The 24,099-nt window shown below is 37.3% G+C and overlaps 4 protein-coding genes and 1 pseudogene across 6 annotated transcripts; 3 read left to right on the plus strand and 2 right to left on the minus strand.

The window, feature by feature from the left end:
- Positions 1 to 2,234: 2,234 nt before the first annotated feature.
- LOC104702203 (pentatricopeptide repeat-containing protein At1g74750 pseudogene) lies at positions 2,235 to 6,418 on the plus strand (annotated as a pseudogene). The gene is made up of 2 exons (XR_015562363.1): positions 2,235 to 2,463; positions 3,643 to 6,418. The product of XR_015562363.1 is annotated as a pentatricopeptide repeat-containing protein At1g74750 pseudogene (transcript).
- On the minus strand, positions 6,377 to 11,907 carry LOC104702205 (zinc finger protein BRUTUS-like At1g74770). The gene is made up of 12 exons (XM_010418031.3): positions 11,472 to 11,907; positions 11,065 to 11,283; positions 10,737 to 10,931; positions 10,298 to 10,656; positions 9,962 to 10,190; positions 8,151 to 9,877; positions 7,716 to 7,937; positions 7,493 to 7,627; positions 7,111 to 7,345; positions 6,950 to 7,009; positions 6,785 to 6,856; positions 6,377 to 6,655 (listed from the first exon to the last, which is right to left on the minus strand). Exons 1-12 carry the CDS (start codon positions 11,745 to 11,747, stop codon positions 6,554 to 6,556), a joined length of 3,831 nt encoding a protein of 1,276 aa, XP_010416333.1. The 5' UTR covers positions 11,748 to 11,907; the 3' UTR covers positions 6,377 to 6,553.
- An 851-nt stretch (positions 11,908 to 12,758) lies between these two features.
- Positions 12,759 to 15,558, plus strand: LOC104702206 (protein NUCLEAR FUSION DEFECTIVE 4). The gene is made up of 2 exons (XM_010418032.3): positions 12,759 to 13,353; positions 14,160 to 15,558. The coding sequence occupies exons 1-2, from the start codon at positions 12,874 to 12,876 to the stop codon at positions 15,282 to 15,284; spliced, it is 1,605 nt and encodes a 534-aa protein (XP_010416334.1). The 5' UTR covers positions 12,759 to 12,873; the 3' UTR covers positions 15,285 to 15,558.
- A 149-nt stretch (positions 15,559 to 15,707) lies between these two features.
- On the plus strand, positions 15,708 to 19,187 carry LOC104702207 (HIPL1 protein). Of its 2 annotated transcripts, none has more exons than XM_010418034.3 (7): positions 15,708 to 16,408; positions 16,500 to 16,657; positions 16,851 to 17,633; positions 17,717 to 17,930; positions 18,046 to 18,224; positions 18,309 to 18,550; positions 18,639 to 19,187. In XM_010418034.3, the coding sequence occupies exons 1-7, from the start codon at positions 16,321 to 16,323 to the stop codon at positions 19,057 to 19,059; spliced, it is 2,085 nt and encodes a 694-aa protein (XP_010416336.2). In that variant the 5' UTR covers positions 15,708 to 16,320; the 3' UTR covers positions 19,060 to 19,187. The 2 variants fall into 2 exon arrangements, 1 of the variants encoding a protein (XP_010416336.2); XR_015562366.1 differs by having other exon boundaries at positions 15,788 to 16,408; positions 17,717 to 17,934.
- A 275-nt stretch (positions 19,188 to 19,462) lies between these two features.
- Positions 19,463 to 22,646, minus strand: LOC104702208 (hydroxyproline O-galactosyltransferase GALT5). The gene is given in 8 exon segments (XM_010418035.2): positions 19,463 to 19,955; positions 20,048 to 20,155; positions 20,303 to 20,476; positions 20,578 to 20,706; positions 20,853 to 21,143; positions 21,303 to 21,535; positions 21,662 to 22,457; positions 22,459 to 22,646. Coding segments are annotated over 8 exon segments (1,995 nt in total). The 5' UTR covers positions 22,510 to 22,646; the 3' UTR covers positions 19,463 to 19,742.
- Positions 22,647 to 24,099: the final 1,453 nt, after the last annotated feature.

The raw sequence follows: 24,099 nt of genomic DNA on the forward strand, positions 1-24,099 counted from the left end.
CTGAATAACTTAGGTTTAGCTTAAGATTTTTACAAGGTCTATTTCTATTAAGTTTTACAACTTTAGGACTAGTAAGAGACTAGTTGGGCTCGAAAAGAAAATGTCTTAAACGGATTAGTAAGACTACTAACGTATACGAAAAGCCCATTATCTTACTTCGGCTTAAAACGGAATGCTTGCATGCACAGGAACGCTAAAGGACTCACGAGTATAATGGCACAGTCGCATAAGTACTTTGAAAAGAAGAAAAAATGTTACAATATCAGTGATCAGTATATCTCTAACTTATTAAAATTCATCGTTTCAAAAACTTATAAGTTTACACATTTTAATTTTTAGGTTTTGAAATCGAATTAAAGAGGCCACCGAAATTTTAGTTCGGATCGAATCACATCCACCCAAATCTATCTCTAAACCTCTTAAAAAGTATTATTAAACACATAAAAGCAACGCCACGTGTACAGCAAAACTTGAGGAGGACAGAACCCAAACATTAGCTCAAAGCCAAAAAAAGTAAAAAAGAATTTTCATTCAGCATGTGCCTTTTTTTTAGTTAAATCCAAAGATTCTTTTTATCCTCACAAATCAGCCACTAACTTTTAAAAGTGACAAATTAGACACCACATTCATTAAAAGTTAACCAGAAAAAGCGATTATAAATAATAAGTTAACATTTCAATATAATCACTAGATTAGAACGGCAGTGTACCGCAAGACAAATTATTTATAACTAAAACATTTAAATTATAAGTTGTATTTGTTGGTTAAATATGTTATAAATATATAATAATTAATAATTTTAGTTTAAACCATATAATACTGCAATATAATTTATTTTCTACATAATATTTATTAATCAATTTAATTAGATATGTCTATTCTCGGATACCGATAGTGTTAACAAAATAATGAAATGATGTTTTACCCGTTGAACACTAAATTAATGATATTTTAAATTAATATAAATATCGACAAAACCCGTCCTGCTATATAACTCAGTCCCGAGATATTTTAACTCGCACTATATAATCTTCATTTTTAATATTTATTGTTTTTATTATAAATATTAGATTGAGTTGATATGTTATTTATTAAAGTTGTAACCATTTACTTTTTATAAGATTGACGCTTCTTATAAAGTTTAAATATTTATAATGACTGAAATTCTTAAAACGGTTGAGTATTTCTCATATTTGAAGTTTCGTAAAAATTTAAATATATTATTAATATTTTAAAGATCTTCTAACTTTTTTTAAAAGTTGAAATATTTATAATATTTAAACTTCTTATAAAGTTTAAATATTTATAATATTTGAAACTTTATAAACGTTTAAATATTATTAATACTTCTAACATTATATAAAGTTTAACTTTCAAAAAAAATATAAACATTTATAATATTTATACTTTTTATAAAATATAAATATTATTATATTTATACTTTTTATAAAATATAAATATTTATTATATTTAACTTTTTAAAAGTTTTAAATATTTATAATATTTAACTTTTTAAAACTCTTTAAAATAAAGAACCAGAATCAACCAAATAAAAGTTTTTTTAAGTTTGAATGCCTGATAAATCAAGCTTTATACTCATATGTAATATGAATCATTTTGGTCTCTTTTATAGTATGACTATGAACTATTGCCCAATTTTTTTAGTCGATGTGGGATATTGTACCCGTATTTTTTTATTCATCTATTGAGTAATATATGTCCGTTTTTTAAATTTTGTATTACATCATATGCTGGAAAAAATCACAAATTTTAGTAACTAAATGTATTATAGAATAATTCAAGATAATTTAAATATAAATAAAAATAAAAATGAAAAAGAATCATATATTTATGTTTGAATGAGGTAGAAAGATTTACTTATTTTTATAAATCTTACCTATAATTAATTTTAAATTTTTTGGTAACTAATATTAAAATCAATGCATTAAATGTAAAAAATTTCCAAAAAATATTTTTGAGCAAAATACTAGTATAGATGTAGTAGTATTGAATGTGAAAGAATCACCGAAAACTTAAGATGGTAATCGAATCGATCAGATATAATAATTTTGATTTTTGAGTTTCCAAATTTTCATAATAGGATAAAAACATTTATGGTGATGTTATTTTAATAAATACAAAGATTTAGGAGTATAGTTGAAAAGGTAGGTAGGTTAAAAAAGGAAACATTTATTTAATTCAGTGAAAAAAGCAAAAAACAAAAAAAAAAAAAAGTCGTGACCTTTGCAAAGGTCATAACTTTTGTAGCTTGTGTGTGCCCAATTTGCTTGGAGAGCAAAACAAACTTGAAGCTTCCATATTTGACGGCCACAGAGGGGAGAAGGCAAAATTGGCCTTTTTCTTCTATCTCTCTCTTTTTCATTCTCATTTCTCTTGAATTTATTTTTTGTTGTCTGGGGAAAACGAAGCAGACGGAGGAAGTCAAACACCACCGTTTTGAAGGTGACGTCGTAGTCTCTGTCTGATCTGTGCTTATGCTCTTTACTTTTTTTTTCTTCCGATGGAATTTTTGTTTCTTTCTTTGTAATAAATGCTGCTTATTTTTGGGTTACTCTCCTTTGTTTTTTCGGTGATATCGATCGAGCTTGGAACTTGGAACTTGGATTGTTCTCAGTTTAAATCAATGAGAGTTAATTTTTTTGAGATTGAACGTATTCAAAACGTTTGACTGTATGTTATAAGTGATGACTCTAATTCAGCTCTGTTTCTTTAGAGTTGGTCAATGTTTTTCAAGATTTTAATGTTTCTAACCGAGGCTCGGTTTCACTGCACATGTTTTTGAGCGACTGGTTTAAAATGCCTAATGTAGCTGGTCTGTTTCAGCTCTGTCAATAGACATTGTTGTAATTATATTCTAGTTTTGGCAATTTTGGGATTCTTGGTGTGTGAAAGGATGATACTTCATGGAGAAGCTGAAATGAAAATTGAAAAGCTCAGTTTTTCTAGTTGTTAAATGGTTGAAAGAATCTGAGAATTATGTAAGAGCATCTCCAATGCTCCTCTATTTTTACCTCTATAAAAGAGAAACATTATAATAAGAGGAACATTATAATAGAGGTGAGTTTAGGGGAGTTTTACTCCAATGGTCCTCTATTTTCACCTCTAAAATAGAGATTGCTATTTTTTTCCTCTATTTATAGAGGAATCTTATTTTTTTTTTTACAAAGGTTTTTCTATAAATAGAGGAAAAAATAGCAATCTCTATTTTAGAGGTGAGAATAGAAGACCATTGGAGTAAAACTCACCTCTATTATAAAGGTCCTCTATTATAGAGGAAAAAATAAGAAAAACCATTGGAGATGGTCTAAGATTAAGGGTGACTTTGAATAAGTAATGTACACAAAATTTCAGTTTGTTATAACTTTTAAGGGATAAAGAGGTGTTTACTGTTTTATGGACAAGAAAGCTAAATGGCTAATAAAATGTAAATTTGCTTTGTAATTTATGGCTTGGTTACACGAACAAGGGTGGCTCCGTTGACATAATTCTGGTGAGATATATATCAGGTAGTGTTATAGGTTGCTAAGATAGTTTAAGGGAACACTCTTCTTTTACTTGCCAGATCTTTAAATCTATATTAGCCTTTTTTCTGAGAGTTTGTGCTTCATTTTGTTTTTGCAGACAATGATTCGTGCAAAGCACATTAGTAATCTTTCCAGTTCAGCAAGATCCTTTTTTATTAGCGGAACGAGACCTAGTGCAGCTGATGGAAACTCTTGTACAACCCCTGAGGATGAAAGTTGCGTCTCAAAACGTCAGCAAATTAGGACTGAAGTTGTACATACTGGTGCTAAAAGAGCATCTAATTTAGCAGCTGGACTAGCCGGAAATATATTACCAGTAGAAGCTGCTAAACCACTTGTGGTCCCAAAGACGGTTGAACATTTCACCCGTCCATCTCTTCATCCGCAACATGTATCGTCTCCTGCTTTGCCGGGGAAAGCAGATTCTGGAAATCTTGCTTCTGCTATTATTAAAAATGATGTGGGGGATCAGATAGTCAAGGCTGGTATTGGAACTGTAAATTTATTGTCAGATATAGCAAACTACAAGATCCCTTTATCAGATGGAACTGAAGTCGTTGGTTTGCCTAAAAGCTGTATTGTTGATCCTACTGGGCCTATTTCGAGTGTTAAGTCGTCAAATGTGAAATTCATCAGAAGAAAGCACCTTGCTAAAGTCTACCCTAGGTCCGCTTCCAATGATTCATCAGACCGAGTTCCTATAAACAGCTCTCCAGGTACTAAGCAAGCATCAAATGACGTTGCAGAGAAGTCGTTTGCAGCTCATGATTTACTCTCAAACACTGTCTCTGGAAAAAGGAAAAACATGCCACAAAGACCAAATATTGACTCGACTAGGTATGCGTCGGGTAATTGTGACTATAATGTGCATTCTTATGATGACAGGACGATGATATCCTCTGTTGAAGGTTTCTGTAAACCCTCAAAGGAAATGATGAGAGTGACTCCAGGGACTGCTCCAACACCTAGGCAGTATTGTAACCCTGGATATGTTGTCGAAAATGTTTCTAGTATACTGCAGAGATTCAAATGGGGACATGCTGCTGAAGAGGCTCTTCACAATTTTGGTTTCAGGATGGATGCATACCAAGCAAACCAAGTTCTTAAGCAGATGGATAATTATGTGAATGCGCTTGGTTTTAAGCATGATGGGCATACTTATACCACTATGGTAGGTAATCTTGGTCGTGCAAAGCAATTTGGTGAGATAAACAAGCTTCTTGATGAGATGGTTAGAGATGGATGTCAGCCAAATACTGTTATGTTTAACCGACTTATCCATAGCTATGGCCGTGCAAATTATCTGAATGAAGCTGTGAATGTTTTTAATCAAATGCAAGAGGCTAGATGTGAGCCTGACCGAGTAACTTACTGTACCCTGATAGACATCCACGCCAAAGCTGGGTTTCTTGACGTTGCCATGGACATGTACCAGAGAATGCAAGCAGCGGGTCTTTCTCCTGATACTTTCACCTACAGTGTAATAATAAACTATCTTGGAAAAGCAGGCCATTTACCTGCTGCCCATAGGCTCTTTTGTGAAATGGTTGGTCAAGGTTGTACCCCTAATTTGGTCACATTCAACATCATGATAGCTTTGCATGCCAAGGCGAGGAATTATGAGACTGCGTTGAAGCTCTACCGAGACATGCAAAACGCCGGGTTTCAACCAGACAAAGTGACATACAGTCTTGTTATGGAGGTGTTTGGTCACTGTGGATTTCTCGAGGAAGCAGAGGGTGTTTTTGCTGAGATGCAACGTAAGAATTGGGTTTCTGATGAACCGGTTTATGGTCTTTTGGTGGACTTGTGGGGAAAAGCTGGCAGTGTGGAAAAAGCTTGGCAATGGTACCAAGCAATGATTCACGCCGGTCTTCGACCTAATGTTCCCACATGTAATTCCCTTCTCAGCACTTTCCTTAGGGTTCACAGGATGTCTGAAGCCTATAACTTATTACAGAGCATGTTGACGCTTGATCTACATCCTTCTTTGCAGACATATACGTTACCATTGAGTTGTTGCACAGATGCTCGTTCAAACTTTGACATGGGATTTTGTGGCCAGCTAATGGCAGTCTCAGGTCATCCGGCTCACATGTTTCTCCTTAAAATGCCACCTGCAGGTCCTGATGGCCAAAATGTGCGTGATCATGTTAGCAACTTTCTTGATTTTATGCACAGTGAGGACAGAGAGAGCAAGCGGGGGCTCATGGACGCAATAGTGGATTTTCTCCACAAGTCAGGTCTAAAAGAAGAGGCTGGCTCGATGTGGGAAGTGGCTGCAATTAAGAATGTGTATCCAAATACATTGAGGGAGAAAAACTGCAGCTATTGGCTTATCAATCTCCATGTAATGTCGGAAGGAACTGCAATAATCACACTTTCAAGGACACTTGCATGGTTCTGTAAGCAGATGTTGGTTTCAGGTGACTGTCCTTCACGAATTGATATAGTAAATGGTTGGGGAAGACGAAGTAGAGTCACGGGCACGTCGATGGTGAGACAAGCAGTTGAGGAATTGCTCAACATCTTCAACTTCCCGTTTTTCACTGAGAATGGGAACTCATGTTGTTTTGTAGAATGCGGAGAGCCTCTCAAGAAGTGGTTGCTTGAATCATATGTTGAGAGAATGCATTTGCTCTAGTTGTAGATTAGGTGGTTTGTTTTATTCTTTTAAGGCATCTTGAGTTTTTTGAGCCTCTCACAGAATCTCAGTGGTCTGGTTTTGTAATATCATAAGTTAAAAGGTTAGTGATGACTGGAACTTATCTCCAGAGTTTGTCCTCAGGTCAACACTTTCTCCTCTTACAATGGGTTGTAATGGGAGTATATAAATCAATATTTGAGGGTGATACGACCCTAATTTATTAACATTCGCAATAGTTTTTGTATGTTTTATTTTTGTACAGCAATCAAATGTTACAAAAATGACTTCTTACCAGCAATGTACTAAATATATTGCTAAATCTACTATTATGAAAATGGAAATAGAAAAACTGGAGAAAGTTCTAAAGGAGCCTTGAATTGTAGGAGCCACATGTTGTGCATTTGTGGTAGAGCCAATGGTAAGGAACATTTCCTTTCCTTCCACAGTCATTACACAGTATGATCTGCACCAAACCGTCTTACCAGTTACCATTGCATCTTAATATTCCATCTGGGGAGAGAGACAGAGAGAAAGAGAGAGAGAGATATGCTCTGTTCTATGTAATAATATGGAGAAAGAGAGAGATCTAAACCTGACTTTTATTGGAGTATTCATCAGGCATCTTCTCTTCCGCAAGCAATGCGTCTAACATTTTAAAATAAACCTGTGTGGGACGGTTCTTGATTCAGTTTCAGAGTATTACTAAACTTCTACCGGGAAAACAAAACATTGTATAATTGAAAATGGTGTAACTAACCTGCATATCTCCTAGCGACTTGCTGCAGATAGGGCATGTGTAATGTGAACATGTGTACTCCTACAAACATAATAAAAAAAACAACAAAGCTTAAGTAATCTTATAAATGTGTTTCAAGTTATCATTGTTACCCAAAAGCATATTGTGACAGAGTTAAGTACCTGAAAGCATGTGGAGTGCATCAAGTGGCCGCAAGGAAGAGCCTTCACTGGAGAGTTGGATGTAAAAATGTACTCATGGCAAATCGGACAATTATCTTCTAAGCACTTTTCCCTGCAAACGTGCTCTACTAAGGTACGTGACATGCAAGCATTGCATTTCATACAATGGAAGTAGTCAATTCCCAATCCTTTCCCTACTCGACAGAGATTACAATAAGGGCAGTGATAAATTTTCCTGTTACAAAGAATCAATGACTCTCAGCCTTTACCGATAGTACTCGGTCCAAAAAGGTAGCATAACAAGTTCTTTTAAGAAAATTTCATTTCATAGTTTTAATAATAAGTTGCAAAAAAATTAAAGGTAAAAGAGGATAATAAGTACCTTTCATCGTCATATAATTTGCAAATTTTGCAAAAGTATTTTCCCATTGACGACTTGCACGAAGTATTTGAGCAATTTGCACCAATCGGTTGAATCAAGAGGCATTTCATGCACATCATCTTTGTTATCTGTTTCCTGCATAAGAATTCAAGAGAAACAAAGACGGTTGAAGATCCAACAAGATTATCGAAGCTCCTTGCATGAAAGTAGAAGATGCTACTACCTATCCACGGAGTGATCAGCCTCTTCATCGTGACATCGGATACATGTGAAGAGTTTGTCGCAACAAGGGGCAAGAAGCTTGCAATTCCTCTTGTAGTGATTGCAACCGAAGATCAAACTGTGAGGATCTCGATATGATGGATCTTGACCAGGAAATGTTTCCATGTTACTTGAGAGAGAGGATGGTTCCATATTGTATGTCCGTTGTAAGATATTCCATCGACTGAAAGAATTTATGTGCCTTATGTGAGTGATCAAAACAAAATATATATAAGAAAGACAAATTTAATATGATCTTAGCTATTTTGACTATGATCTTTTAAATTTAACCACCAAAGTTAACATATTTATGTTAATAGAGATATTGTATAAGACGAAACAGACTTATAAAAATAAGTTACAAACATGACACCAAAAGAGAGGTAGCATGGCTTACCTCATTAATAAGTTCTGCTTGATATAGGATTTCTTTTGAGGATCCAGGGAAGAGTCGCATGATATTTTCTTAATCAAAACCACCAGTTCTTCTTGACTCATTGTTAACAATTGTTCATATTTCTTGGCTTGACCAAACCTGCTAACCTTCTGAGACATTTGGAAATTCTGAGCAGGATCTCTTGTCTCGTAATTGATGTCATTTTGTTCTTTATCCCCCATCTTTTCAGATCCTCTACAACACATCTTCTTACTTTCTGAGCGTTCCAAATCTTTTTCCTCTTTGTTTCCAGCCTTTACATTGTTATTAGAAGGTGGCTTATTCAAAATACCTGTCAAGTCTGTCTCTGGGAGTTCGACAAGGTACCTGCCAATTCTCCTTATGTCCTCATCCGTAGTTGCTTCATATAGATATTCCCAGACCATCTCAAGTGGATCTGAATCCCCATATGGATTGTTGTTTGCTTCTCTTGCTTCATCTTGTATAACATGACCGTTGTACCATTCTGTTAGCCATTCAACAAACATTGTTTTCCTTGTTGCTTGGCGCCACAAGGACATCGCTGCAAGCTGTTCATCAGAGGTCAAAGATTCCATCAACCAGGGTATCATATCCTGCAATATTTCCCCACTTATTCTCCCCAGCATGCACCCTATGATTTTTTCTTGCTCTTCAATAGCGAAACAGTTCCTGAATAGACCCCAGAGTTCAGTTTCTTCATGTTGGATATGCTCAGACAATAACTTTTGCATGGATTTGCAAATCTCTTGGAGACTCAGACATAACCGCTCATACTTCATTTTTCGGTGGTCTGTTGCACCAGAATTGATTGTAGAAACCAACATGTTCAGTTCTGACATCTCATTCAAAATGAATGAAACTTTATCAAAGTGTTTAGTTTCTAGCTCATGATCAATGCTAAATGAGTGACTAATGTTTTTTAGTTGTCCCTTGGCCTCCAATGCTGGAAACGCAATCTCATCCTCTGCATCAGAATGTATCTGATACAAGAACTTTATCATATGGAATCGCTGGTGAAACTCCTTGAGGAAACGAAAGTCGGTTGCCAATCTTGCTGATCCACAAACAAGATAGTCCAAATCCATCTTCATTGCCTTGTGGAAGAAGAAAAGGAGGTCAATTGGTTTAACGTCCATAATGAGGGGATCATCCGTGTTCTTTTCACCAAAAAATTCAGGAAGATGGAGAGGAGGCTTATGCTTTCCTGAGAAAATCATTTGCTGATTCATTCGACTAGAGTAAGGTGTCTCATACATGTCTCCAGCACCTGTATCAGTTGACAGTAAGCAGGATGAAGACTTATTTTTCTTCCAAGGACAAACAAACAAATCATCTTTAGATCCTTTGCATGGTTCCAGCTGTGCTTGGTTGGAAACAGATCCAGATGCTTCTTCATTGTTCTCTTTTTGGCAGGAGCATCTTACTTTGAACATTACAGACAGCTGTTTCCAAAAACTTTCAACAGATGTTTTGCCGGAGTAGCCAAAGCGAAGCCACTGCAACAAGAGGCGTGCAAATGATTTGTTGGAAGAGAAATCTTCCATACTTAAGAAAAGAAGAATGGATTGAGATTCTTCTTCTGACAAATGAGCAGAAAACCAAAGTATGACACACTTTAGCAATCCAAGAGGTAAGACATGAATGCTTGTGTATAGGAGTTGTTGTTGCATTTCATGGTTGCAATTCTTGCTGATGATAGGGAAGACCTGGTGAACAATGAGAGTAAAAATGTTAGATACAATATTCATAAGACTTGCACGAAGTTTTTAGAGGAGTGTCATAAAGTTTACCTTTGTTCTCTGTACGGAAAATTGCTTGGTTACTTGGACTATAAGAGACTCAAGTTCATCCTGAAGCTGAAGTAGAAAATGATCTGTCCTTGCTTTCTCACCAGCACTTTTGTATAGCAATCTCTGAAAATTCTCGAGACAGTCATCTATGGTGAATTGTACGGCTGTTGAAGAGTGGTGATCTGTCATTTCTTCTAACACCGGGTGAAAGAACTTTTTATATGCATTGCTGCAACAAAACAAAATCTTATCTAAGGAAGAAAAACAAACATGTTTTAAGAGAGTATGCACCATACCAAAGTGAAAAAATCAAGTTATATCCAACAAAACTATTACCTGTAAGAAACAAGGACATCAGCAAGGAAGTTTAATCGAGCCATCAGTACATCAAGGTCCAAAAGAAGGCTTGGGAACTTTGCTTGGCATAATCCTTCTTGAATGTCTCTCAAATCTTTTTCGATTGCGTTTTGAAAAAGATGAAGACCATGAATCGGGCTGTGTCCTACATTTGGAATAGATAGGGATTTTTTACTCCACTGCCAAAAGCGTTGAAAACATCCGTTGGACTCATGTGTCTCATGAAGTGGTGATTTCTTCATATTTTTAGACACATCTACATAGTGGACTCCTTTAATGATCTCTGAAGGAATCCCACAACAAGATTGACTCTTTTCAAGTAGCCAAGAGCATATGACCTTTAGAAAAAATTGTATCATTTTTATCAGAATCACGAAGATAGAAGTAAAACATAGTCTCAGCAAAAGGGAACATATACCTGTTGTAATGAGTCTCCATTGGGGACGACATCTTTAATACAATTCTCAGTTACAATTCTCTCGTCGTGAGAGAGATAAGACATCATCCATGGCAAAAATTCTTCCAGAACCATTACTGGAACACTACAAATGAATTGCCACACAAGTGAAGCCTGCTCTCGGAAAGAGAACTTCTCAATTAACAAAGGAAAGACCTGCATGAAGCGTGAAGTTATAAGCCTGATCAACTTTAACCAATTATTCTATAACTGAAATAGTCAAGTAGATGTTATTTCCATCAAAAGCTGTTGTTTTTATAACATATGCTATAACCATTTTTAATTGTACCTGCAACTCTTCTTTAAGCATATGTTGGCATATGGATGACTGAATGGTGCCTATGCATAGTAAAACTTGACGAAGAACATCACTTCTGGTTCCTATGCCCTCTTCAAGAACATGTAGCCAATGGAAAACTGAGGTGAAGAGATCATCTGTGCCAGCATGCTCAAGCGAATAATTAGAAATTATGTTCTTCACTCGTGCATCAAGCGCCAAAAATATAACCTGCCGCCAGTAAAAAAACATTCCAAATCTATAAGTCAGAGTCTTGACATCATTAATTAAAGATTCACAAACATTTGACAAGGACTAACCAAGATCAATGGACTATATATATTCGAATTCAACTTGTGACATATGAAGCAGGGGCAAAATGAAATTAGAAAAACAGAGTAAAGTTGATAAAACCTAACCTCATCTTCAGCTGCGCTATGATACTTATATATAAGCTTCAAGAACTCAAACTTGCGGCGTAACTCCACCGCTAGATCTTCACGGCTAAAGGAATCAGTTTCTGCGGCGTCGGTAGCTAAACATCGAAGGTCCACCAGCTGAGCACGGAAAGCTTTGTGGCAGTAAACAAAGAAAAGAACTGGAGCATCGGAAAGTTTGGTGTTTCCGACGGTAACCGCAGGAGAAGAAACGGAAACATTTTCCGGCGGAAGGGAATGAAGATGTCCGCCTCCCATCAACCGCCGTGAGAATCAAACTTGCGTTGGTCTTGTCGTGAAGTGAAGGAGAAGAAAAAGAAAAAGAAAAACAAGGAAAGAAGAAAGAACCGAGTTGATGAGTTAAGAGGAAGGATTTGTAAGGCCTGAATCATCTTCATAGTCGTCACTCAAGTTACCCGAATTTTAAAATCAATGTGGGATTTTTTAAAGGTTTTATTATATTGGAAGTGACCGAGACGTTGCACCTGTAATATAACCAACCAAAGCTTAATGCTACTATCATACTGTGGCGGGATTTAAAGTTCTTTTCTTTTAAATATCTGTTTTGTCTCTTTTTTTACTACTATTTGTGTTTTCTGTTTTATTTTCATTGTCTCTACCAAAGAAAAAAAGTATAGATTGTGATGAAAAATTCATACGTAAAATCCTGATTTTTGTTTTCTTAAAGAAGAATTATCTCATGAATGGAGATAATAGATCATAGTATCATTTACAATTGTTCAACATCATTTACCAAATTTTTTAAATCAGAGGGAAAAAAAAAAAAAAATTTGCTTCTTGTCAACTGTTCAAGATTTGTTTATTTCTCCAACGTCGTAACTTACTCATAATATTTATAGGGGAAAACAATTAATTGTAGTTGTTTAACTGTAATGCAGGATCCGACATGTAGAAAATTATTAACAGTCCAATTGAATTTGTTAATTAACAAATTTTGATATTTGTAAACCTCGTGATGTGCCGGAAATTTAGCTGAGTCAGCCCTCGTAATTTAATTATATTATAAAAAAAGAGTGGTCCAATTTCCGCGTACGTGTTAATGCAAAAAATGGCATGACCTTGGCCGGCCGTACAGTTGTCCCCATGCCCACGTTGACTCCGTTTCTTTAATCTCGTTCGTTCCCGTCTTCTCTCTTCCACGAGCCGTCTTGTGCATTTCGTGTGTTATCCACATGACTCCACGTGACATTCCAATTTATTGGGCCCACATTTACTATATGGGCTCATCACAACATCATCAGCCCATTTAAGTTTAATTATGATTATTAAAAAATGTTGGTCCAACAATAAAATTAAATTCGTGATCGTCTTCGCTTCTTCTTTCTACCGGCGAGAAAGCTGGTGGGTAAATTAATTGGCGGCGATGGAAGCGATGAGGACGAAATGGGTGGCTATGGCGGCTAGTATATGGATGCAGTGCACAAGCGGCGGTTCCTACACCTTCAGTATCTATTCCGCCGTCTTGAAATCGACTCAATCGTACGATCAATCCACCCTCGACACCGTCTCCGTCTTCAAGGACATCGGAGCTAACGCCGGGGTTTTCTCCGGGCTTTTGTATACATACGCTACATCAAATCGCCGACGTGGACGGGGAGGCGGAACCGGAGGAGGCGCAGGAGGGCCTTGGCTGGTGCTTGCTATTGGGGCAATTCAATGCTTCGCCGGTTATTTTCTCATCTGGGCCTCCGTTACCGGGCTGATTTCGAAGCCGCCGGTGCCGTTGATGTGTCTCTTTATGTTGTTAGCATCTCAGTCGCAAACGTTCTTCAATACGGCTAATGTCGTTAGTGCCGTTGAGAATTTCGCTGACTATGGTGGTACAGCCGTCGGCATTATGAAGGTGATTTTTTTTTTTTACTGTAGTCTTTAAATTTGTCCGTATCTTGAATGAATCTGTAATTGTTGGATCATGCTTTAAGTTTCCTTGGGACCTAAAATGATCAGTATACGACTATTATGATCCTGGTAGGGTATAAATGGGGATCTGACATTTTGAATCCACACTGACATTATGAATCGTGATCTGACGTCTGACGTAAAAAAGAGTCGAAATTGTGTATCATAAGTGTAGGACCTACTGCTTGGCAAATATTTGTTCTTTTCTGGTTAACCTTTTAAATGTGAATGTGAATGCAACCTCCACTTTTGAGAGTAGTAACTTCTTTTAAACCCCATTTGGTTTAGTATATATCAACACTGGGAGATTCATGGTTTCTAATCTGGAAAATTTTCTCCACATACTATAGTGGTTGTGACTTGTGAGTGCTAACTGATGCAAGCTGAAAGTTTTGTGGGATGTAGATGATTTTCTGTTGATTCCATCTTTTTGGGAATCTTAGATTTTTGACAGGAGTTTTGGAGAATTTTGGCTTATGTATCTAGTTGATTTATCAGACTTAAGTTTATGTCTTGGAGTTTGACAAAAAGAAAGGTTATGTCGTGGATTGACTCAGTGTAAAATGCCATAGGAAACTTTTGATTGAAGTACATTTGGTACTTGATAACATGATGTATTTCTATTAAGAAGGTCATGGTCTTTGTATAAATTGGTCAGTTTTGAATATGCTTTTATACTGTTGACACGGTTTCAGTTTGTTTATAATTACGGTGAAGCATCCAAGCTTATCACTAATTCTTTCTTTGCAGGGTTTTCTTGGTCTAAGTGGAGCGATATTGATTCAACTGTACGAGACAGTGTGTGCTGGAGATCCAGCGAGCTTCATTCTTCTACTGGCAGTAACACCAACAGTGCTCTCACTCTTGGTCATGCCTCTAGTCAGGATCTATGAGACAAGCGTAGCCGATGATAAAAAGCATTTAAATGGTCTTTCAGCTGTATCTCTAATCATTGCAGCTTATCTTATGATCGTTATCATATTGAAGAACACCTTTGGTTTGTCATCATGGGCCAATGTTGTCACACTGGTATGTCTACTCGTCCTGCTTGCCTTGCCTCTACTTATTGCGAGAAGAGCACAACAAGACGGCATTGAAAAAACAGCACCACAGGATTATTCCCCTCTCGTTAGCAGCCCAAAGGCAACAACCTCCGGTAACCAAAGTTCTGAAGGAGACAATAGAGTAGATTCTGGTATGAATGAGAACCTGAATCTTCTGCAAGCTATGAAAAACCTAAGCTTCTGGTTGTTGTTTCTTGCCATGATTTGTGGAATGGGCTCTGGACTTTCGACGATAAACAACATTCGACAAATAGGCGAGTCTCTTCGATACTCATCTGTTGAGATAAATTCACTGGTCTCCTTGTGGAGTATATGGAACTTTATTGGTAGGTTTGGAGCTGGTTATGCCTCAGATGCATTGCTGCACAAAAAAGGATGGCCACGTCCTTTGCTAATGGCTGCAACACTTGGAACGATGACCATAGGCCACCTAATCATAGCCTCTGGTTTTCACGGAAACCTCTATGTTGGTTCTGTTATAGTTGGCGTTTGTTATGGTTCACAGTGGTCATTGATGCCTACAATCACCTCTGAATTATTCGGGGTCCGCCACATGGGAACCATCTTCAACACCATATCCGTGGCTAGTCCCATTGGTTCCTATATTTTCTCTGTAAGATTGATCGGTTATTTCTATGACAAGACTGCTTCTGGAGAAGGGAACACATGTTATGGCTCTCACTGCTTCAGGCTGTCATATATTATAATGGCGTCTGTTGCCTTCTTCGGGTTTTTGGTTGCCGTTGTACTGTTCTTTAGGACAAAGGCGCTATATCGACAGATCCTTATAAAGAGGTTGCATCGTCGATAGAGTTCTTGTGAATACTATACTTCAGAAAGAAAAATACAAATACTGCTTCCCAGAGGTACACATCAAATACTTTACCTATTAAGTTAATTGCAAGTTATGTTTTCATCAAGTGTGTGTGTGTGTGTTTAGAGATGGGAAGAAAGAAAGATGAGATCTTTGTCTCTCTTTCTTTTTTTGTAGTTTCTTCCACAAATGTGAGTTTTGTGAAGTGTATAGACATCTCGGATCCCCCAATAATGTTGTAATTTTATAAAAATTCAAATTTGTTGATAAACTATGCTCTATGCATTTAAATAATACTGCAGGCCATCAAGTCTCAGTCATTCATTCATTATTCAGACTAATCTAAAAACCAATCACCATTCACCAACACTATTCAATGCATTTCACTGTTTATAACGTCAACGTAATTACTTTATTAGTAGGAAAAACAAGTTATGACTTTGGAATGAAAAGTAGTTTTGTAGCCTTAAATGGAAGAGAACTTGAAGAAGACAAATGCTTTTTTTTTTCTCTACCAACTTCAAACCTACTTTTCGAACTCCAATAAGTGTTCCTAGAAATCCAAAACCCAGAGGTAAGAAGTCAACTACTTTGACTTTCTAATCTGAAGACGATGATAGTCCCGTGAATGAGAGAGGAGCTGTAAATCAAAAGCTAGCAGCAAAGCAAAGAAAATGACACAAACTTTGTGCATCGTATCTCTCTCTGTGACACGAGAAAGTTGAAAAATTCAAAACGAACATGATAATATTCATTAATTATTACATCAGACGAGAGATTTCTGGGGATATGGTTGTTGGTAGTCAGGGAAGACAGTAAACGCCATCGCAGTTTCATTTATTCTGTCTGCAGAGTCAAACAAACTAATTTTTATTATTTGCTTCTCAATCATATCTCTCTTGTCTTCTTGTCCTGAGAGATCAGGATGTATAAAATAGAGTTTTCTTTTCATCTTCTTTCTTGATTCGCTCTCTCTCTCTCTCTTCCACTGTCATTATCCATAAGCCTCAAGATTTGTCTCTTCTGAGACACCATGAGGCTTCATCAGTTCTTCTTCTGTTTGTTCCTGTCATCATGCTTCGCTCTTTCTTCCTTGGCTCTTCCTCTTTGTTCCGATTCAAGTGAGTTTTTTTTTGTTATCCTACTGATTTTATTTTAGTTCTGCTATTCTTGATTTGATGTAGTGGTCAATTTTTTTTTTTTTTTTTGCAGGAGCTCCTTTGGAGGTGAATTCGACATTGAGCTTTTGTCCTTACAAAGTAAAGACATGCTGCAATACGATGGAAGATTCCAATTTGAATAAGCAATTCCAAGCTATGAACATTTCCGACAAGGGTTGTGCTTCTGTTGTAAAGTCAATCCTTTGTGCTGTAAGTACAATCTTATCTTGTATCTCTGAAAAATTCTTCAAATGGTTTCATTATGCAACACTCAATACATAATTTTACTTCAATCTGTAACCACTTTTAACCTCATTAGTTTGGAACCATTGTCCTGTTTTTGTTTGAAAAAGAATATGCAGAAGAGGAATTGTGTTCTAAGTTCTTACTCTTGATGTTACAGAAATGCGATCCTTATTCATCGGACTTATTCAGAGATAATTCAGATCAACAGTCTGTTCCAATCCTCTGCAACTCTACCAGCAGCTCAGCAGATTCCACAACGGACTTTTGCTCTGACACATGGGAGACATGTCAAAACGTCTCCATATCGGGTTCTCTTTTCGCTGCCTCTTTGCAAGGCCGAGCTGGAGCGCCATCAAATAACAATACCTCCAAGCTTGCTGATCTGTGGCAGTCCAAAACCGATTTCTGCAGTGCCTTTGGTGGAGCTAGCTCCAATGAAACTGTTTGCTTCAAAGGTGAGCCTGTTACTCTTAATGACACTACTCCTGTCAAGCCGCCTTCTGGTCTATGCCTTGAGAAAATCGGGAACGGTTCTTACCTCAACATGGTTCCTCACCCTGATGGCTCCAACCGTGCTTTCTTCTCTACACAACCTGGAATAGTATTCTTGGCTGGTATACCGGATCAGGATTCAGGCGAGGTATTGGATGTGGATCCATCTAGTCCGTTTGTGGATTTGACTGATGAGATTCATTTTGATACTGAGTTTGGGATGATGGGAATGGCTTTTCATCCAAAATTTGCTCAAAATGGACGGTTCTTCGCTTCTTTCAATTGTGATAAGTCCAAGTGGCCGGGATGTACTGGAAGGTGCTCATGTAACTCCGATGTCAACTGTGATCCTTCCAAAATAACTCCTGACAGTGGATCACAACCATGCCAATACCAAACCGTAATAGCTGAGTATACAACCAATGGTACCTCGCCCGACCCTTCTAAGGTATATACTTTTCTTTTCCCCTTTTCAGCATCTTAAACTTTTGTTGTTTGTCATAGAGCCTTAAGCTTTTTCCCACTGTTCAGGCAAAGAACGCTAAGCCAACAGAAGTCAGGAGGATTTTCACAATGGGACTTCCTTTCACATCTCACCATGCTGGACAGATTCTCTTTGGTCCAGATGGATACCTATACTTCATGATGGGAGATGGAGGCGGAGGCGCAGACCCGTATAATTTCTCACAGAACAAGAAATCGTTGCTAGGAAAGATCATGAGGCTTGACGTAGATAACATTCCTAGTGGGTATACTTTGCCTTTTGTTTAAGTAGTAGCTGAATCTGCAACATGTGATGCAAAAACACAGCATTATATGAATGTTCTTTGTCATTTACCAAGGTCCAAAAATGTCTTCAGGTGCTTCTGAGATCTCCAAAATGGGTTTATGGGGAAACTACTCTATACCAAAAGACAACCCTTTCCGTGAAGACAAAGATCTTGAACCTGAAATATGGGCTGTTGGATTGAGAAACCCATGGAGATGCAGCTTTGATTCTTCTAGACCTTCTTACTTCATGTGTGCTGATGTTGGACAGGTAATAGCTGGTTTCAACAATCAGTTTGTCTGTTTTTTCTTTGCAGTCTTCCATTGTTCTTGATATGTTTATCTGTTAATATAGGACACATATGAAGAGGTGGATCTCATTACCAAAGGAGGAAACTACGGTTGGCGTGTTTACGAAGGCCCAAATATTTTCCATCCGGAGTCATCCCCTGGAGGAAACACATCTGCTAAGTCAGTAAACACGATACTTCCTGTGATGGGTTACAACCACTCTGAAGTTGACTCAAGTGGAAAATCAGCTTCAATCACTGGAGGATACTTCTATAGATCAGAGACTGATCCTTGCACAGCTGGAATGTGAGCCAACATACACTCTCTCTTGTGGCTCTCACATTCATATAGTTACAAAACCTTTTGAAATAATAATAATTTTTTTCTTGTGCAGGTACGTGTATGCTGATCTATATGGAAATGGCGTGTGGGCGGGGATTGAAACGCCTGCTAATAGCGGGAACTTTGTGAGCAACAGAACAACCTTCAACTGCGCCGACGACTCACCTATGAAATGCAGTGATTCTCCGGGAAGTTCAGGGCCATCTCTAGGCTATGTCTTCTCCTTTGGTGAAGATAACAACAAAGACATCTACTTACTCACAAGCAACGGTGTCTATAGAGTGGTTAGGCCGAGCCGTTGCAACTTGACTTGCTCCAAAGAGAACTCCACAGCAGCTAGAAGAAATCCCGGTCCCTCAAGTTCACCTTCTTCATCATCGTCTTCTTGTTATAAGCATATGAATGGTTTCTATGGAAGCTTGATGGTTTTATTCGTGTCTCTGTCTTTGATTCTGCTAGGTTCATTAAACTAGTTTTTTCAAAACTTGTTTCTTGTTTGTGTTTTGTTATTGAATTGTATGTTCGGGATGTTTTTGAGAGAATACATGTATGATGAATGAAACCAAAGATATAATATTTACACAAACATTTTCTTCACAAATCCTTAGATATACAGTACATAATAGCAATTCATAGAACAGAAGGGGACACAAAACTCAAAAATGACAGCCTTTAAGGAACGACAGCGTTGAATCCTCAGGTATGTAGATTATGTTTCACTGTTGAATGTTATCTCTGAGTTATCTTTTAGCTATTACTTTGTAATTTGTATTAACCAAAAAGAACATGTATTGTTCAGTCATAAAGAATCCTTTTAAGGCCACGAACTGTTTCTTGCTCCGCAGTTGTGTTATGAAGTCGAAAGACAAAACGAAATAAAAAAAAATTTCCATTCAGATTAAGAAATGGGTTTATACATATAAATAAAAATAAAGTGATTCTCTATGTTTTCTTCCCTACTCCCTGTTCTCGTGTCCCCAGTTCTTCAACGTATCAGAAGGCTTGAAGCTGCAGACCAATAGAATCAAGTCCAGGCTCTCTTTCTCTCTCTGTGTGATGAGCTTGCAAAATTGATTTCTTAATTTGCCCTGGCTTTCTGCAGCAAGCTTGAAGGCATGTTATATATCTCAGAAAACGTAACTGTTTCCTCAAGAGATCATCTCATGTTACAACACTCGGGCTTGTTCTGTCTTAAGAGCTTATCCCATAAGCATATCATCTGTCTCGGCGACTGGTAATGAGCTGTGTAGTAGTTTTCAACACAGCCAAACTGACAAAATCTCAGACTGTGCCTGTAATCCACTGGGTTTGTTGTGTTCTTGAAATGCTCAACCCACATTCCAACACTCACGTCCTCCATCTTGAACAACTGGTGTATGTGAACAAATGACATTTTCAACAACAGAGAATGAGAAATGAAAAAGAAAATGTATAATTGGTTTGATTCCCTCGTCTGCTTACCCGTAATTTATGTCTCTCAAACTCTTCCACAATGAAGCGTGCAATGTCAGAAGATAGAACATATCCAGGTCCATTTGCGTAGGGCGGGTAGTCCTCCTCTGGCCATTCCTGATATCACCCCCAATACGTAAATGAATAAATGAGTGAAAATCATCAAAGTATCCATAGAACTGACACACTAAAGAAGAGTTTATAAACAAACAATTAAAATCGTTACACTATTTCATGCAATATGCAGCATATAAAGGAATTTACCTCGTATGTGACTGCCCATTTACCACCACGGAGAGGTTTGTGGTAATAATTCATGTTACCAATGTACAGGCTTCTACCTTCGGGTACCTTTTTCACTTCATTAATCACAGCACCAAGTTTTACAAATGTATCATCGTCACACTTCATTATGTTCTTTGCAGAGAATGCAAGAGCCTGCACCAATCAAAGTCAATTCTCAACAATCAACTCCACAGAAACACTAAATCAAGAACGATTCTGCAGAAGCACGACCTATATAAAATCTGATAACTCACTCCGTGTTCACATATGGCAACAGTTTTTAGCACGACAAGATCATAGCTATCCATGTAAGGAACAAGTACAATGTCCCCAAAATACTCTGCTTCTTTCTTCAATTCCACATTCACCTCCTTTCTCCCATGCTGTAAAATGCACATCACGCAAAAAAAAAAATTAATGTTCCCCACTGTCTTCAACACTACTTTATTTATGTCACGGTTGCATTTTGTTGAACACTCTAGTAAAATTTGCTTTCATGACTTGCTGAAAAATGTAAAATCCAACTTACCAGCGCCACAAAGAAACGAGCAACAACTTTTGCAGATGTAATAAGAACATGCTGCATCCAGGATTTCCTCACGGCCATCCGCTCAGAGAAATGATTGCCTGCGGAAAGGATGCCGATAAAGAGCTCCACAGGCCCATCGGGAACTACAGGGGCCTGCCATCTCTTTGACAACTCGAGATGCCTTTGGGGAGCAAAGCTAGGATGTGATGTTGGCAGAGAGGCAACAAAAACAGAATGAACATCAATGTCTCCATTTACGGTTAGCCCTGTTGCATCCTCGAGGGTGAAACCCTATCATACACATACACAACAACAAAAAATAAGAAAAAAGAGGATATATACTCACAGTGCGATAAGGGAAAGATGTAACATGCTAACTCACTCTACGATCTGCACTATTATGTATCACATGACACAATACTGTAGAAAAGGATTAGGATATATACTCACAGTGCGATAAGGGAAAGATGTAACATGCTTTCCATCAACATTGATATGGTAACCCTCTAAACCGGCGCTAAGAGTTAGAACAAACAGCTTCTCTTCTACAAAAGGAAACGGCCATTCTACTTTAACCCTTTTTCTCCTTCCTATAAGTCTATTTAACCACCATCTTGCCCTCGACCCTTCTGAGTAGTTATCATCATCACGGATCCACTTCTCACACTTGACATGACTATCAACTGTAGTAGCCACACTAAAGTATTACTCAACAGGTGACAAAATCCATAACTTTTTCAACATAATCATTTCCTAGCTTCTAATGGATCACAAACCGAATACCAAATAAACAAAAGAAAAGACCTCACCAGTCTCTTCCTCATCTCTTGACTTCCACCCTTCGCATCGTTGTGCAGGTCCCCATTGCATCCTATAGCAACTGTTCTGCTCAATCACAGGTTTTTTGCTCCAATCTCCCTTAAGCCTGGGATTGAAATGCAGAATCCGAGGAGGATCCTCTCCTTCAACAGTCTTTAAACCTTGTAGCTCTATCACAAACTGGGACACCAACTTAGACCAATCTCCATCCTTGGGATGGCTTTTCCTTGGCCTTCCCACTAAGGTTATATGCGAACCCAACGTCAAACCACACGGCAGCTCCATCAGTTTGTTCTCCCGGTTCATAAATTCCGACCCGGTTAACGAAACCGAATGTGGACATGAATCAGATTTGTTCTTCTCAGGCTTCTCCACTAGCTTCTCAAGCCTTCCTGATTCGAGCTCCTTCCATAGCTTTCGACCTAGCTGCCAAGCTTCCTTGGCTGACTTGTGAAGCTCCACTGACCCGTCTTTGCTACTCGGGTCGAAAGTTTCCGAATCAAATCTCAAGCTTGAGAGCAGACCACGGTGATGCTCACGGACCTTGTTCTGGTCCGTCCGGTTAACAATGGTGGAGTCCGAATTAGGGTACGAAACCGGCTTCAACGGAGGAGGATTAGGGATTGTGACGACTAGGGGCTCTTGCTCGCTCTCGAGTCGAGAAAGAGATTCAATGGAGATGGAGCTGCTGGACCAGGATTTGAAAACGAGAGGTATCTCTACTGAGACGATAAGAAGATAGAGAAACCCAATTGCCATTATCACACGAATCGATCTCTGCGGAGAACAGATCAATCTTGTCGATTTTTTCCACTTTTGACAATTTGGGTTTTTTCATTTCTCTTTCTTTCCTTTGTTTTTTTTCTTAGGATCCAAGCAAAGGAATTGAATTTTTTTTAATTTAAAAAACCTAACTTTGTATGAAGAGGGATTCGAAGATGGTAGAAAGCTCGTAAATTTTGTTGACGGGAGCAAGCAGAGGATGATTGAAGAGAGAGCTGAAGAAGTAGAGATCTTCATTCTTCTTGAGATACATACAATGCTAAAGTGGAATTTTTGAGGCGTATGTTAGTAGAAATATTTTTCTTTTTTTACTAGTATTTTTTTCTTTTTCCATTTTTTGTTAAATAATAGTCCTGCAGGATATATAATCATAAATTCTGAAATCTTCATAATACTAAAACTCAGATAAATCAAATTAAAGATTCTTTCGAGTTTCGATGGACACAACACAATTGTGTTGCACAAAAAAAAAATTAAATAATCGAAAATTGGTGTATGTGTGACACATGTGAGTATGTGGACTTGTCTCAAAGGAACTTATATTATACTTAATACTTACCTGATGCGCCATTAGGAAATTTTGAAGGGTGGTGGACTTGTTAATGTTCTTTATGTATGGGCTCTCGCTCACCCATGCATCTCTCTATCTTCAATGGGCTTGCAGGAGTAGACAGACATCAGACATCCAATTCATGAAGTTCTTGTTATTACAGTCAGGATATAAAGACCTAAATCTGAACTGAAGCTACCTTAAAAAAAAAATTGTTCTCTACTTCTCTCTATATTATTTTGATTTCTTCTAAATATAAAACTGTTTTTTCTTAAGAAAAAAAGAAAATTGATTTTTAGAAATTTGTGGTGTAATATATAAAATACATATCTTTCTACTAACTGCCAGTTTTTGAGTTTGAAGCTATGTTTACTAAAATAGTATAAAAGTTAGATTAGATCCGCATACTATTTACTAAAATAGTATCAAAGTTAGATTAGATCCGTGTACTTTTGTAATCCCACAAACTTGACATTTCAAAAGTCTATCATAAACGTGAAGAAAGTGTAATAAAATTTTGAAATGTCCCATATTGATTGAGTACTTGAGCAATGTGCTTCTCGTAACTGTGTAACAATTTTCTATTTTATACTTATGAATTAACCTTTGCTGTGACTTAAATCCACATTTATTAAATAAATAAATAAATAGATTTTAGAAAAGTATGACCACGTCGAGAAGAACTAGCGGAGACGAGTCGCGACGATAGTAGTTAGTTACGCTCGTGAAGTTGTAATTAAGAAACAATAAAATTGTTAAGCATAAAGGCTTATAATGAATATGCTATTGCTACTGACAACCTGGCCTCATAATTAAGTCATAACATCGAAACTAATTCCTTTATAACTTGAGATTTTAAAATAGTTGTTGGAATGGCCTCCACAGGAATAAATTTGGACAACGAAGTGAGGAGGATTCAGCAGTTACGTCACAAGTTCAACTAATTAACCTTATTTTATCCTAGGTAACGACATTTTTTGATGAAAGATTTACTTTGTCCTTTCTGATTGAGATAATATAATATTAATAACATTTTCCGGTTATCATCGAAAATCTATGTTAATACAATATGATTATGATGTTTGCGTGTTTGAC

The sequence above is a fragment of the Camelina sativa genome, chromosome 7 (assembly GCF_030686135.1).
Source record: "Camelina sativa cultivar CO46 ecotype springtype chromosome 7, ASM3068613v1".
In the NCBI taxonomy this organism is placed as follows: domain Eukaryota; kingdom Viridiplantae; phylum Streptophyta; class Magnoliopsida; order Brassicales; family Brassicaceae; genus Camelina; species Camelina sativa.

Excerpts from the sequence above, each read along its gene's own strand:
- LOC104702205 (XM_010418031.3), bottom strand. The coding sequence starts at position 11,747 with ATGGGAGGCGGACATCTTCATTCCCTTCCGCCGGAAAATGTTTCCGTT. Across the intron at positions 10,932-11,064 it reads TGCTTAAAGAAGAGTTGCAG|GTCTTTCCTTTGTTAATTGA; the intron begins GTACAATTAAAA and ends CGCTTCATGCAG. Across the intron at positions 7,010-7,110 it reads TGCACTCCACATGCTTTCAG|GAGTACACATGTTCACATTA; the intron begins GTACTTAACTCT and ends TTATGTTTGTAG.
- LOC104702206 (XM_010418032.3), top strand. The coding sequence starts at position 12,874 with ATGGAAGCGATGAGGACGAAATGGGTGGCTATGGCGGCTAGTATATGG. Across the intron at positions 13,354-14,159 it reads CAGCCGTCGGCATTATGAAG|GGTTTTCTTGGTCTAAGTGG; the intron begins GTGATTTTTTTT and ends CTTTCTTTGCAG.
- LOC104702207 (XM_010418034.3), top strand. The coding sequence starts at position 16,321 with ATGAGGCTTCATCAGTTCTTCTTCTGTTTGTTCCTGTCATCATGCTTC. Across the intron at positions 17,931-18,045 it reads TGACGTAGATAACATTCCTA|GTGCTTCTGAGATCTCCAAA; the intron begins GTGGGTATACTT and ends AAATGTCTTCAG. Across the intron at positions 18,225-18,308 it reads TGTGTGCTGATGTTGGACAG|GACACATATGAAGAGGTGGA; the intron begins GTAATAGCTGGT and ends CTGTTAATATAG.